This window comes from Muntiacus reevesi, chromosome 1, assembly GCF_963930625.1.
Source record: "Muntiacus reevesi chromosome 1, mMunRee1.1, whole genome shotgun sequence".
NCBI lineage: Eukaryota > Metazoa > Chordata > Mammalia > Artiodactyla > Cervidae > Muntiacus > Muntiacus reevesi.
Genome location: NC_089249.1, coordinates 26723565 through 26739546, shown reverse-complemented (window position 1 = coordinate 26739546; position 15982 = coordinate 26723565). Strand labels below are relative to the sequence as shown.

The 15982-nt window shown below is 35.7% G+C and overlaps 1 protein-coding gene across 4 annotated transcripts in view; it reads left to right on the top strand.

Moving 5' to 3' along the window:
- CCDC91 (coiled-coil domain containing 91) overlaps nt 1–15982 on the top strand; it is a 372640-nt gene that overhangs the window by 275036 nt on the left and 81622 nt on the right. For all 4 annotated transcript variants that reach the window (XM_065939931.1, XM_065939919.1, XM_065939910.1 and 1 more), the window contains one exon: nt 1562–1738. In XM_065939931.1, coding sequence (XP_065796003.1) covers nt 1562–1738 — 177 coding nt within the window. The remainder of the gene's footprint in view (nt 1–1561; nt 1739–15982) is intronic.

The window sequence follows — 15982 nt, the reverse complement described above, 5'->3', positions numbered from 1 at the left end:
ATATGCAGCATGCTCTCATGCAAATCAGAAAAAGAGAGGGCTTTACAAAATCAGAAATAATCAACTATGTAGAACATTGCTTGAGGTCATGAAATAGAATTAAAACAGAACAAAAAATACCATTTGGTATAAACAACATGGAAGGCATTGGTGTACACAGTAAGGGAGTGATTTGAAAGAATTGTGAAATAAAGCAGGAGTTAAAAAAATGACGACTGTCAGCTTTAATGGCTTTTGTCAAACTTGGTTGTGAGCTGAAAACAAGAGAAAAATGGTAACTCTCTTAGGAGTGGGAGGCCCATGGACTTTACTGTGTACCAAAGTATGGTGATTTTCTTGAAAATTCTTAGGCAGCTGTTTGAGTTGCATCCAAAATGGGCTCTTTTTTCATGGAACGCCATTTTACTGAATTACTAGGGTTATACAAACTTTAGTATGTGGCAGACACTTTCTCCAAAATAAGCAGAGTAAGCCCAACACCTTAAGGAGAAAAAAAAAAAAAAAAAACTGACAGTTTTTGTTGCCAATGATAAAATTAGAGATTTAAAACAAAAATTAGAAATTTGGAAGACTTATGTCCTCTTTTTTATACTTAAAGACTGTTATAATGAGATTGATGGTGGTATGAACAAATGTAACTGTTTTGGTTATAATATTGAGAAATGTGTCAACATCTGAAAGAGATGCATAACTCATTGAATCAATATTTTCCAAATAAAAAATGTTTAAAAAATCATCTGTAAAGAATCCATTCAGAAGGTAAGAAAAGATTGTAATGTAACAGTACAAGAAGTTCATTGACGTGATTTTATTTTCCTTATTGCAACTTACCTTTAAGAACTACTCCTTGTTAAGTTTTGGTGTGGAATCAGAAAGAATATCCACAGTGATCTCAACTGGATATATTTAGTATGTATAAAGTACATTTTATTTTCTACTTCATATCTTTGTGAGGCTGGGTTGTTCTTATACACTTCAGCAAAAAAAAAAAAATCATGGCAGATTTAATATAGAACTCAGATATGAGAATCTAAGCTTTCTTCTATTAAGTCAGATAGTAAGGAGGTTTGCAGATATTCTTCTAACTTTTTAACTTTGGAAAATTAGTTATTTTCATAAAATTCATTATTGATATATATTTAATGTTATTAACTTTAATTAATTAGTTAATATGTTTATCTTCTCCTGGTTTAAATATCTAAGGTGGAAAGTCTTAATATGTATAATCCATGTAAACAAAACATCTTAGAAGTCCTCTATAGTTTTTAAGAGTGTAAAGAGATCCTAAGGCAAAATAGTTTGAAAACTGCTACTTTAAATTAAGGCTTGATTTCTCTGAAGTTTAGAAATACCATGGAAATAAGTTGGTTATTTGTGTAAAACCAAATAATTGATTTTATTTTACAGCAGTTATTACATATGAGTAAAAAAAAAAGTCAGAAATAAACCCAATAAGATCAAAGTTTTGTGTTTTTTAGGTTAACTCCAATGTGTCTTATTCAAGGAATTACTGTGGTCACTCACTCAGATGTTTTTGTTGTGGTCATTATTTGTTTTGAAGCTTGAGAAAGAAGTGGTGAAGGATGCAGTTTTAAAAGCTATAGAAGAAGAAAGAAAACATTTGGAAAATGTCCATGCTGAAGAAAGGGAGCTATGGAAGACTGAGCACGCAAAAGACCAAGAGGAAGTGTCTCAGGCAATTCAAAAAGCTATACAAGAGCAGAGAGAAATTAGTCAGGTTAGTAAAATTAGCTCTTTATGAATATCTTATTTCTTCTAAATTTTCTCAAAATAAAGTAACTTTACTATTATATTATCTTACTTAAAATCACCTTATTGGGCATAATTATTTTACTTTTGAGTTTAATATTTTAACTGAATAATTTTTAATATATCTGTACTTTTCACTTTTTAATGCTGATAATTTTGCCTTTTTCCTCTATTTTCAAAGAAGTCAGAATCCAAAATTATGTTTAATCACTATAACTACATTGTCTCCTCTTTGAGATGCTTATTTTCCTTTTTCACAAACACATATGCATATAAAATCAAAGAAAATAATTTATATGTGTTGAAAACAGTTTAATTAGATTCATCTGTGTCTAATTTGTGTAGTTATATATCTGTAGTTGGTAGTAAAAGTAGAACCTCACAAATAACCCCTGTAGTCTCATGAAATATACACATTTCAACAAATATGGCCTACATTCAAAATATCTTTTGATTACATTAATGAACAGTTAAAAAATTTGTTAGTTTAATTTTCTGTAATTGAATTTGTGTGGTTCTATTAAATTTGCATTTAGTGTTCTCAGGTATGAGATAACTGAATAAATCTTTCCTTCAACAAGTGTAAAAAGCAAAAAATAACATTCATAGAAGTCTTTGTTTTACATGATTGTTCATTTGACCATGCTTTATAAATGTGACTGAATTGACTTTTCTTTTCAGCTTTTGAGAACAAAATCCCAGATTTTCTTATGACTTTTAATTTTGATGAAGCCCTAGGAAACCGAGTGCTTCTAGTATCTAGGATCAATGTTATAGGTTTTTTTTTAATGTCACTTAAGGTTGTTCTCAAAAACACACAATTACCCATTTATTATGAAAATTAAACAGATCTGTAAGTAATATCTATCTATGGTAAGAAAACAGTGTAACAGTAATTTTATCTTTTTTTCTTTTCTTTTTTCCACTAGCATAATGATTATTTTCTAATTCTTTCTGTAACCTATGTTAGTGTCACGAATTTATATTGTATATATGTTTAATTGTCTGTCAGTTCAGTTGGTTGGAATTCCATGCCACTAATGTTAAGATCATTGGTTAAATCCTAATTTGGGAGAGTTTACTTAAAATTTCTTTGTGACCACAGACCACTCCTTTAACCTCACAAAGATGTGGGCTGTTAGTCACCATGAAATTGGGAAAGAGGGCATGAATAAATCAGTACATGTTCATCACCCAAACTACAAAACATTGAAGAGTACCCTCCTCTGTGAATTTGTAAGTATTCTTGTCCATAAGAAACGTTATAGTATATGACAGATGTTGAAATTTGTTCTCTATAGGCTGAGGGTACCATGAGGACAATCCAGTCATGTCATGAATAAATATATTGTGTTTATTTTCTTACAAATAGATGCATATTTTGATAAAGAGAAAAAAGGTGTTGTGTGAGTATGTGTGTATATGTGTATAATTGCCTAGTGACTGACAGACTAGAGAAGATCTACAACAGAAAGAACAATGTTGCCAGGTAACTCTGATTTTCAGAAGTGAGGCGGTTCTGTCAAATGTATTCCAAGTCTTCCTTAAACAGCTCATTACTTTTATTCTCACATGGTTGCAGTAAAAACTACAGTGAAACAACTGGCATTCTCTTAGCCCCTTAAAGCTTCACCGTCCTCTTGTAGAAAGTTGACAAATTACTTTTCTTGGGAAGCAGATGGAGCTTATATATCTTTTATCTACTTTACTTACTTAGACCAGCAGGATAAGCCAGTAAGTTGCCATGTTCAAACTTTGGTGTTTTACATTAATAATTGAAAAGACCGCCTGAAATGTTCCAGGGACTGTACTTATTTCTGGGGATACAGTAGTGGGGAGAAAAAAAAAATCCCCTTCCTTCTTGTAAAGAAAACTCACAGGAAACTATTAAAGGTGTAATAAAATGTGAAGTAGTGATCAGGGTCATGAAGAAAAATGAAACTGTCTAAGAAGCTAAAAGTGAGGAAACCAATGTATAAATAGTGTAATCAGGTAAGGACTCTAAGGAGGTGGCCTTTGAGCTGAGACCTGCATTGAAGTGAGTTTACTTTGAGACTAGCAAGGGGAAAAGAGTGTTTCAGGCATGGAGAATAGCAAGTGTAAAGGCTTAGGCAGAAAGATGCTTGTGAAAGTGAAAGCTGCTTAGTCATGTCTGACCCTTTGCAACCCCATGGACTATACATACAGTCTGTGAAATTCTCCAGGCCAGAATACTGGAGTGGGTAGCTGGTCCCCTCTCCAGGGGATCTCCTCAGCCCAGGGAGCAAACCCAGGTCTCCCACACTGCAGGCGGATTCTTTACCAACTGAGCCACGAGGGAAGCCCAAGATTACTGGAGTGGGTAGCCTATCCCTCCATCTGGCAGATCTTCCCAACCCGGGAATGGAACTGGGGTGTCCTGCATTACAAGTGGACTCTTTACCAACTGAGCTACCAAGGAAAGATGCTTGGTGTAATTAAAACTGTATGGCACTGCTATGGATATGGACAGATACAATGACCAATGGAATAAGATAGAATATAGAAAGGGACACAATTTTTTTCTATAATTTACAATTTTTTGTCTGGGTTCCATAGAAAGGGACCCTAGACAGTCTGTGAACTTACTGAAATTATGCAAGATTTGTGTATATGTGCAGATTTTTCTGCAGAGATACTCTGTAGCATTTATTAGATTCTCAAAAGTATTTTATTACTAATTAACCCAGACAAGATTAAAAATACAGTCATCTTTTAGTATCTGTGAGGGAGTGATGCCAGGGCCCATCATTAATACCAAAATCTGCAAACTCTCAAGTTCTAAAATCAGACCTCACTACCACAGTTCTGCATCTGCAGATTCAAGCAGTCATGATCATGTATGTGTTTACTGAAAAAAATAATACACATTTAAGTGAACTCGCAGTTTAAGGCTGGGTTAATCAGGAACAATTGTAATTGCAGCTGGCTGTAATTTCTTCCTGGGCTTTGTCTACTAATATGAATTTCAGATAAATTAAATATTTAAATCTAGAAATTTAATATGTTAAAAAGAAATTGGGCAAATATCGATACTCTTTGAAATGGAGAGTTCAAGCAGGACTTGAGATCCTTAGTCTCTGCCAAGTATTTTATCCAGAAATGCAATGAGAATACTAGCAAAAATTGTCATAAAAGTTACAAAATGAAAGTTCCCAAATAGACAAGAAGCACAAAAATTATTCCTGGAGGATACAGGAGATCTATTTTGATTCTCCAGTTTCTATCAACACAACATTGAGTGTTATGCAAAGAAACAGAAAGGTGTGCTTATAAACAGGAACTACAGTCCTGCTAATAGTCTACAGAAACTAAGTTAATGTTGGATTTCATAGACCAAGACTCTCTTCTGCTATTTTAATTCACTAGTATTAGGAGATCCACTGTTAATCATATAAGGCAGAATTGAAATCCCATATTTATCATAATGCAAAGGAAAAACAAGCTAAAAAATGAGAAATATAGTGCTTTGAATTATTTATTAGTTTAAAAACTGAATGGTGATATTTCTTGGTGAAAAGTGTACACGGTTTGGTCTTCAACTTTGAAAAGGCATGCTAATTTAATGACATGCTTGAGCATGTCTAAATGAAATTGTCATATGTGGCCATGGTCTTTGAAGCCCATTAGAAAACATGGTTTTGTTCTCATTCTTGGATCCGTGAAAGCTGGAACTTGATATGCTTTTCACATACCAAATTCTTTTTGGATAAGAGGTTTGCCGTTGTAAACTAGCCAAAATTTGATGCCCACCAGCCCTGAAGTCTTTCATCATTAATGAAGTTTGCTGCTTTTCTCCTCCCCTCACACGTACCCTAGCCTTCCTTCTTGTAACTAATATGCCTAAGATATGGTCAGGGCCTCTGGGCATATGAGTATATAAAGTGTAGTCAAGCTTGTTCTGATTTTATTCTTTTACTGAAGGCTTTTGCTAATAGTATCCAAATGGAAAATAAAATTGATCCTAGAGCACAAAATTTTATGAATCTTCCATCTTTAGGAAACCATTAATTTCCTGTTCCTCACACTTGTTGAAAATAATCCTCAATCTTAGTGTTGATAAGTTTCTACCTGATAATCTTTATATGGATTATCGGAAAAATTAATATAATAGATACATAGGTAGGTGAGAAGCTAGGTAGGTAGGTTAACTGTCATAAAGTGAAAGTCACTCAGTCGTGTCTGACTCTTTGCTACCCCTTGGAATAGTCCATGGAATTCTCCAGGCCAGAATACTGGAGTGGGCAGCCTTTCCCTTCTCCAGGGGATCTTCCCAACCCAGAGGTCGAACCCAGGTCTCCCACATTGCAGGAGGATTCTTTACCAGCTGAGCCACAGTGAAGCCCAACTGTCATAAAAGAGTATTCAAATTACAGAATAAACCACAGTACATACATTCTTGGATTTGGTGTGTGTACATTCTTTCTCTACCTTTGACAGGATGAAAATTCACATCAGCCTCCAAGTTTGGGAAACATTGCATTGAAACTTTAATACTGGCCTTTTAGGGGTTCACTGAACACAAACACAAAAGAATTATGGAAATTTTTATTCTATCTTGAGAGAATGCTTCAGACTCTCAGTGGTCAGGACTCCAACTGGGATAACATTGGTTTTCACTATATTTCAAAATAAATGGTTTGAAATAGAGTTAATTACCCTATAAAAAAAGAATAGAATTTAGATTGGTGTTCATATTGCCTTGCCTTTTTCATAATAAGCTCACCACTAGTGAGTTTATCATCAACATGTAAAGTTTTTCTCAACTAATGTGGCAAATAAGGTGACTGTGTGATTCATGAGTATCATTGTAAGACTTTGATGCTCTTTATCTGTCTTCTGTGCATGTGTCTGTTGCTATTTATTTTAGGTCATTAGCTAAAAAACTCTTCTTATGGAACTTTTTCTTCATCTTTGCACAAAATAGTAAGATAGTAGTGTCAATGGTGGTAGAGATGGCGATAATTCTAACGATATTGACTATCTTTAATTTAGTTCTAAGTATGAGGTACTTTTTAAATTGTTGTACATGTTTGATCTCATTTAAGCCTTAAAACCAACTTATGAGGCAAAAACTATCACTCCCATTTTCAACAATGCAGAAATTAAACCTCAAGAAGATTATTTAACTTGTTCAAGGCCATAGTAACTCAGACAAGGCAACAGGCCATGTTCAAAATCAAGCAGCCTTACTCTAGAGGCCTTGCAACTTACTACTATTCTCTCTCCCAGTGTGCTCATCCTAGAACAAATACAAATACATCTTATTTGTAATTAAATGTATAGGTAATTTTAGTAGGAAAATGTGAGGGAAATTTTTTTTATGTTTTTATTCATTAATATTTATTGACCATTGCCATGTATTGGCACTTTTGGAAGCTGTGAGCATATAGCATTGAATAAGACACCCAAGGTCCCTAGGCACTCATAGAGTGTCTATTCAAGTTGAGAATGACCCATGAAAATTAAAGTAATTCATTATAGTGATATGGACTTTGAAGAAAAAAATCAAGGTTTTGTGTTTGAGTGAGGATAGGTGGTAGGGGAACTTTTAGATATGTAAGTTAGGAAAGAAGCCAGACTCAACAAAACTTGCATGCTGCATGATTCTACTCACAGGCGTACTATGTTTTATTGCGCTTCACTTTACTTACGCTTTGTGGATGCTGCATTCTTTACAAACTGAAAGTTTGTAGTACCTCTGCCTTGAGCAAGTCTGTTGGCACTATTTTTCCAGCACCATTTGTACACTTCATGTCTCTGAGTCACATTTGGTAATTCTTATAATATTTCAAAGTTTTTCATTATGTTTCTGTTTGTTGGGATCTGTGAACAGAGATCTGTGCTGTTACTATCATTGTGGTTTTGGGGGCACCACAAACTGCACCTATGTAAGTCAGCAAACTTAGCCTGTAAATTTTGTATGTATTCTGACTGCTCCATCGACGAGCTGTTTCCCTGTTCTTTTTTCTCTTCTTGGGCATCCCTATTCCCTGAGACACAACAGTATTGAAATCAGGCCAATTAATAATTCTGAAATAGTCTCTAAGTGTGTAAGTCAAGGGAAGAGTCACACTTCTCTTACTTTAAATCAAAAGCTTAAAATGATTAAGCTTAGCAAGGGGCCTTCTTGCTGAGTTGCTTCAGTGGTGTCCAGCTCCTTGCAACCCTATGGACTGTAGCCGACCAGGCTCCTCTGTCCATGAGATTCTCCAGGTAAGAATACTGGGATGGGTTGCCATTCCCTCCCCCAGGGGATCTTCCCAACCCAGGGATCAAAGGCATGTCAGAAGCTGTGACAGGGTAAAAGCTAGGCCTCTAACACCAAAGAGTTAACCAGATTGTGAATGCAAAGGAAAAGTTCTTCAGGGAAATGAAAACTGCTACTCCAGTGAACACACGAATAAGAAGAAAGCAAAACAGCTTTATTGCTGATATGGAGAACGTTTTTCTGGATAAAATATAAAACCAGCCACAACATTCCTTTACAACAAATCCTAATCCAAAGCACGGCCCTGACTCTGTTCAGTTCTGTGAAGGCCAAAAGAGGCAAGGAAGCTGCAGAAGAAAAGTTGGGAGCTAGCAGAGGTTGCTTCATGAGGTTTAAGGAAAGAAGCCTTTTTCATAACATAAAAGTGCAAGCTGAAGCAGCGAGGTCTGATGTAGAAGCTGAAGTGAGTTATCCTGAAGATCTAGCTCAGGTTGTTAATGAAGGTGACTGCACCAAATAACAGATTTTTAATGTAGATGAAACAGCCTTGTATTGGAAGAAGGTATCATCTAGGATTTTCACAGCTGTAGAGAAGAAGTCAGTGCCTGGCTTCAAAGCTTCATCATACAGGTGACTCCCTTATTAGAGGCTAATGCAGCTGGTTAAGTTGAAGCCAGTGCTCCTTTGGCCCTGAAAGTCCTCAGGCCCTTCAGAATTATTCCCAATTTACTCTGCCTATGCTTCTTGTAAATGGAACCATATAGCCGGGATTACAGCTCATCTGCCGACGACATCATTTATTAAATATTTTCAGTTCACTGTTTCTAATACTCAAATAAAAAAAAATTCTTTCAAAATATTACTGCTCTTTGACAGTACACCTGACCACCCAGGAGCTCTGATGTACAAAGAGGTTAATGGTGTTTTCATGCTTGCTTAACAGAATATCCGTTCTGCAGCCTATGGGTCAAGGAGTAATTTCAACTTTCAACTCTCATAATTTGAGAAATAGATTTTGTAAGGCTGCAGTAGATACTGATTCTTTTGATAGATCTGAGCAAAGTAAATGGAAAACTTCTGGGAAAGTGTCACCGTTCTAGATGCCATTAAGAACATTCAGATTCACGGAAGGAGGTCAAAATATCGACATGTAGGAGTTTGGAAGAAGTTGATTCCAACCTTCCTGGATAACTGAGGTATTCAAGACTTCAGTGGAGGAAGTAACTGCACTTTTGGCTAAAGCAGCGGCAAGGGTTTGTGAGGATTGACTCCAAATTTGTTAGAAGTTCTACTCCAGGTAAAATGTTATCAAACAGTATTCCATGTTACAGAGACTATGAAAGGAAGTCAACCAATGCAGCAAACTTCATTGTTCTGTCTTATTTTAAGAAACTACTGCAGCCAACCCAAACTTCAGCAGCCGCCATCCTGTTTAGTCAGAAGTCATCAACCTTGAGGCGAGACCCTCCACCAACAAAAAGATTAAGACTCTCTGAAAGCTCAGATAACGTTTAACATTTTTTAACAATAAAATGCTTTAAACTAAGGCATATATTACTTTAGACATAATGCTGTTGCACACTGAACAGACTGTAGCAAAGTGTAAACCTCATGACTTTTATATGCTCTGAGAAACCAAAAAATTTTGTGCCTTGTTTTATTCCAGTATTCATTTTATTGCCATGATCTCCAAACCCAAAATATCTCTGAGATATGCCTGTATTTAAAATCCTAGAGAAGGCAAAATTAGCCTGAGAGGAAAGAAATCAGTAGTTGACAGGGAGATTTACAGCAGGGGGACATTTCAAGGTGATGAAAATGTTTCAATCAGTATTGTAGTGGTGTTTACATTTGATTAGATGGAACTATATCAAATTATATATTTCATACTGATAATTTTACTATATGTAAATAATATTTTAATGAAGCTAATTTTTAAAAAACAAATGACTACCAAGAATAAATTATTGGATAGATAGCAACTTCAGATGGTAACTTCATTTATCAGTACTATGGTGAGAAAGGATTCAGTTTTATGGAGATAACATCTAATTTGTGCACACTAAATTTGAGGTACCTATTCTTAACCATAGAGGGAATATTGAGTAGGCAGTTATAAATATAAGCCTGGAGTTCAGGTGAGTTGTCAGGGCTGGAGACCAACATTTGAGATTAACAAGTATATAAATGATATTTAAAAGCAAATAAATAAAATCTGGACAAGACTTTACATGACATTCTTTTATGGAACTTGGCCATTTTCTGACTAGAAAGAACTACATCCACTTTAACTGTGTAATAGTAGAAATGGCCTCACACTCCTGATTACTGTATTCCAGATGAAATTGGGAAGGTATTAAAGTTATTGATGCTTTCTGCATCACACCATTACCCAGGGTTGAGCAACCACCCCTTCATCTACATTTTCTGGGAAGCTCAGAGACAGCAGCACAATAGCAGCTCCTGCTGCCCTCTGCCCAGCTCCTGTCTGGTTTCAGAGGCCACCGCTCATTCTGTCTGCTAGTTCTTTGGCAGCTGGTTGAGAAATATCAAGCCTGAAGAACTACTGTCCTGGGAACCGTACTGCTTGAGTACTGACTGAAGGGCCTGGCTTTGTGAAGCCTGGAATGTTTTCATTAATTCCAAGATTTAGGTCACTCCACAGCACTCAAATATATCTTTCTTTAATGGAAAGAATTCAGAAAATAAAATTTGTAATTAGCAGCACTTAACATCTTGGCCACTAAGTCTTACTCAAATGTAGAGAGGATAGCATGTGGCAAAGCAAAAAGCAATCAGGGTTAACTTAAGCAACGTCATTTATTCCTGAGAAATTCAAGGGGAAAAACAGCTTTTGCTTCCCAATTTACTTATAGATTGTCTCTATATTAATACTGACTTTAACTGAGGAGAGAAATGTTAAATTATGACCAAAAACACGCTACCTAAGGATTGTGGCACATCTTTATCCAAATGTACTTGAGAGATGACTTGATTTGATTTGGCCTTGTTCATAAAGTAAGACCAAGTCACAGTGTTGATTGTAGACTTCCACTTTTTTCTAGTATATTAAGGAGAAAGCTTATGACTCTGGCTTATTTGATGTTCATATTAAATTAATTCTGTGTTTCTTAAAAATCTTTGTTAAAGCACATTTGTTATTGACACCAAAATGGGCAAAAAGAAGAGAGTCATTAATTTTGCTGTTCTAGCAAAGTCCTGTAAAAAGACTCCAGTGCATACAGACGCTTAAACTATGTCTGACGTTGGAAGCGCTTCATAATAGTTTATAACCACAGCCACAGTAATTTGGGGTTATGTTTTCCCCAGAAGCCACAAACATTACAATCAGTGGTTAAATTTTCTTTAAAAAATTTAGCATTGCCACCTGACCCTTCTTTTTAAAAAGGAAATAACGTTTCTATTTTAACTTAGTGGGCCAAATAGTTTCACAACACTGAAATAATTTTTCAGTATTGACTTATTTTGTTTTGATTCATTAGTTTTAAAATTTTTATGTACTGAATTTTGATAGTAACCTAGTTAGGTATAGGTAAAATCTTAATTAGATTTTTAATTGTCAACAGTATTGTATCTAGAGACAAGTGAGCAATTAGTACATCAACTTACCTTCTCATCTCTCAAGACTTTTTCCTCCTGTTACATTTCCTACTTTATTCAAATAGTGAAATAGCCATCTACCAAGTTAGCCAGTCCAGAGAAGGAAATCCTCCTAAAATTTTTCCTCTCTTGTCCCCATTTCACTACCTTTAAATCATTAAAGTTTTCCCAATTTACCTGTTAAATAATCCTTAAACATATACACTTCCTTCCTACCTGCTACCATTGTCTTAATTAGGGTTCTTATTGCTTACCTTGACCTCTTATGTACATTTCTTTGTTTCCAGTTTTGTCCTTTTTCAAATTGGACTAATTAATGTCAGTGCCTCCCATATAGCCTGTAGAATATACATAGAATGATCAACAAATCTTTCAGAGCATAAAATATAAATCTTATAGTGACCTGGTCTCCACATTTCCAGCTCATATTCTGCTACTCTGCTTCACACTTCAGGCTTCTTGTACCATCCTACTGGTATACTTACTAGCCTGTTTATGATGTGTGTTCGGCGCTCAGTCATGTCTGACTCTTTGCGACCCTATCAGACTCTTATCTCCACGGAATTCTCCAGGCAGGAATACTGGAATGGGTAGCCATTCCCATCTCCAGGATATCAAAACTGGGTCTTCTGCATTACACACAGATTTTTACCATCTGAGCCGCCAGGGAAGCCCCATTTATGGTACCGGGCCTTTAGTAATACTGTGCCTTCAGCCTAGAATGCCATTGCTTTCCTTACTTTCAAAACCCTCTCTTGTTAATAACTTAGTTATTTTTTTTTTTAATTCAGTAAATTTCTTTGTCCATTTCTCAGATTAAATCAAGGTTCTTTCCTCTTCAATGGCAGCATTTAACTCTGTAGTGCCTAACCATATTATATTAAAAGGATCTGCTTCTGTGTCTTCTTTGCTATATTATCAGCACTTTAAAAGTAGGAATTGAGTCTTGAACAAGCTACAAGAGATTGTGAAATGGCTCTGGACCAGCACTGTTTTAGGAGAATCATTAATCTTTCAAAAATGAACTTGATCTTTGATAACACAATTTGGCTCTCTTAAGAGTTTTGCTTGCTTTTAAATGGAACATATTACTAAAAGTAGGATCACCTAAATTAATGCTTTGGCTATTATGATCCCTTTTTAAAAAGTGTGCATTAGATTGTCTGTTGGGTGCCAAACTGAAACGATTCTTACTACTATTGAAGTTTAATAAAGTACTCAGAAAGAAATCTGGGCAAAAAAAAGGATAATTAATTTCAGCTTCAGAAAAGTGGTTACTTTGAACAACTAGTTTTGATTTGTTGTATGGTAGTGATGAATTACTGCATGAATAGTAGTAGGAATTTTTTAGTCACAGTAAAGCATACACTCTCACTGGTCAGACAGAAACATCACATTCAGTTCCATATACCATGTTTTTAGAGAGACATTTCCAAATCAGAATGGGACTAACTTAAGACATTTATTAGTGCTACCTCAGCATCTATTCCTCTCTTCCCAAAGTGATACTTTTTATTTCTTAGCCATGTGGTTTAGGTGAGATTTAACCTACTTTCTAATCTAGGCATAAGTCCTTATTTACTCAGGCTAATGATTATATTCCTTCCCCATGTTAGAAGGTTCCAAGAACTCACACATATTCTGAGTCAAGCCTATAAGCCTACATTTGGGACTTGGATCCTCAAGTACGTAAACACTCTCATTCACAGAAGAAAATGAGAAAGTCTTTGGAACCATAGGTGGCCATCTTGGGACCATATGTGTAGAACTTTTTGTGCAAATGGAGCCAATACCAAAGGCAGACTAGGGAGAGAGATCCCCATCACATTGCTGGAACCTGTATTTCTTTTATGTTTTTCTGTGTGAGACTGTGAATTATTTTTAGACAATGTGTGCTAAATTTTCTGTTACCTGTGATTGAAATAACTAACTGATTGCCAAATAAATGTGCTAAGTAGCAAATGAGGTTAGATTTGAGTCCTAGCTTGTGACTCATGTTACCTTGACCAATTTTTAAAAATGTATGAGGGCCCATTTCCTCCAATCCCACTGTAAAGTGGGATTAATAATACCCACTTTGTAGAGTTGCTGTGACACCTTTAGAAACATGTTTCTCAAAAAGAATAAAAATATAGATAGATTGATTGTCGAATAAAAACATTGATAGATTATAAAACAGCTTTAGACACCATAAAATATCATGTAGATATTATGTGGTATTGTGGTCAAGTCAGTGACAGAGCTGGAAATTTTGCCATATAGTTTTGAAGGAATTGGAGTACGTAGCTCAGAGAAGAGGAGAAGAAAGATATGAGAACATTGTTCACATATTTGAAGGGCTGCAATGAAGGGATATTGTTGTTTATTTATTTGAAGAGGGACAGATTAGAAGAAATAGGTGAATAATTTTAAATTGCTCAGTATGATAAGAAATCATTAGATCACAGGTTATCTAGCAACAGGTATATAGTTTTTAACCAGGACTCTGAAGAAAGGATTAAGTAGGAGACCAAAGAATGTATATATTTTGAGAATATCATTTCTACTATCCTTTTTTTGTTCTAGAATCTCTCTGTTTCTGTGTCAATAGGAATTACCAACCCTGCAGATTTGTACCCAGTTACTGACATGCCCCAAATCTACCACTGTGTTAACATAATCATTGGAAATTCTTCCAGAAATAATTACTGTAAAATCTCTTTAAAATACGTTTGAAATTTTTACATTGCCACTTTTTAAACATAGTTAAGTAGTTTTACTGCTTTAAATCTCAGGGTATACCTGCCTTTCAAAATGGTTCTGAAGATTAAGTGAAAAATGCACATTAGTTTTCTTACTTTAAATACCAAATACCATTGCTTTTTTTAGTTTTTAATACTGTTTACAGTATCCTCGCCTGGAGACTCCCATGGACAGAGGAGCCTGATAGGCTATAGTCCACGGGGTTGCAAAGAGTCATGCACGACTGAGCGACTTCACTCACTCACAGTATATTTTGCTTAACTCCACACTTCACACAGACCTCTATTAGGTCACGGAATCTTTAAGTACTGTTGATAAGTTTATAGCCCAGTATAAATTCACTTAGCTTACTTAGCATGTTGCCTGAAACATAAGATTTGCTGTAACTGAGAGGACCACTGCTGTTGTTGATGCTGTTTATTTTACCATTATTATCACCACCTTTGTAGTTTTGACACCTAGAATAGTACCATGTATAATAAACAGTGAATGAGTGACTAATTGCTGTGATTACATCAGGCTGTAGTTTCTAAACTGAATCAGGATGCCCTGCGCTGCAGTGATTTCACAAAGATGCTGCCTGGTATTTTAAGTATTAGAGGACAACACAGAGAAGACACTTGAGATCTATTGACTAGTTTGTCAATACTGATGACAGTCTTACATTCCTTTCAATTATTATCATATCTTAGTGAACTTGGGTTTTAGATGTTGCTATGATAAAAAACAAGTACCATGCAAATATCATTGTGGACTAGGAAATGAAGTCCAGTCTTAAGTCAAGATTTAAGAAGTTGTACGATGCCTGACATGTACAAAATTCCCATAAATAACTAAGGTTAAGAATGAATTAAAAGTATTTTTCTTTCCATTTTTTGTATCTTTTCAAATGACTGCTAAGGTATGTTCCATTAATAAATGGGACAATTAGGTATTTCTTCTGGCCTAGAGGGCACCGTGAACAAAATCACTGAGACAGCAACAAATCATGAACTGACAAAGCCAGGGAAGCTTTAACCTAGGTATATCCACAAGATACACACCTCTTGTGGGGTCCATAAGAGATGTAAGTTATAGTCCCTACCCTTAAGTAGGTTTCTTTGAATTGAGGAAACAGATTCACTCGTTTGTTGAAAATGAATTAGGCATTTCTGCTGTGTACCAGGTACTCATTTTGCCAACAGAGTTTCGTATAGTCAAAGCTAGGGTTTTTCCAGTAGTCATGTACAGATGTGAGAGTTGGACCATAAAGAAAGCTGAGCAGCAAAGAACTGATGCTTCTGAACTGTGGTGCTGAAGAAGACTCCTGAGAGTCCCTTGGACAGCAAGGAGATCAAACCAATCACACATAAAGGAAATCAACCCTGAGTATTCATTGGAAGGACTGATGTTGAAGCTGAAGCACCAATACTTTGGTCACCTGATGTGAAGAGCTGACTCATCGGAAAAGACCCTGATGCTGGGAAAGCTTGAAGGCAAAAGGAGAAGAGGGTGTCAGAGGATGAGATGATGCTGAGACTGAAGCCCTAATAATTTGGCCACCTGACGGGAAGAGCCGACTCATTGGGAAAGACCCTAATGCTGCAAAAGAGTGACAGCAGGAGGAGAAGGGGGTGACAG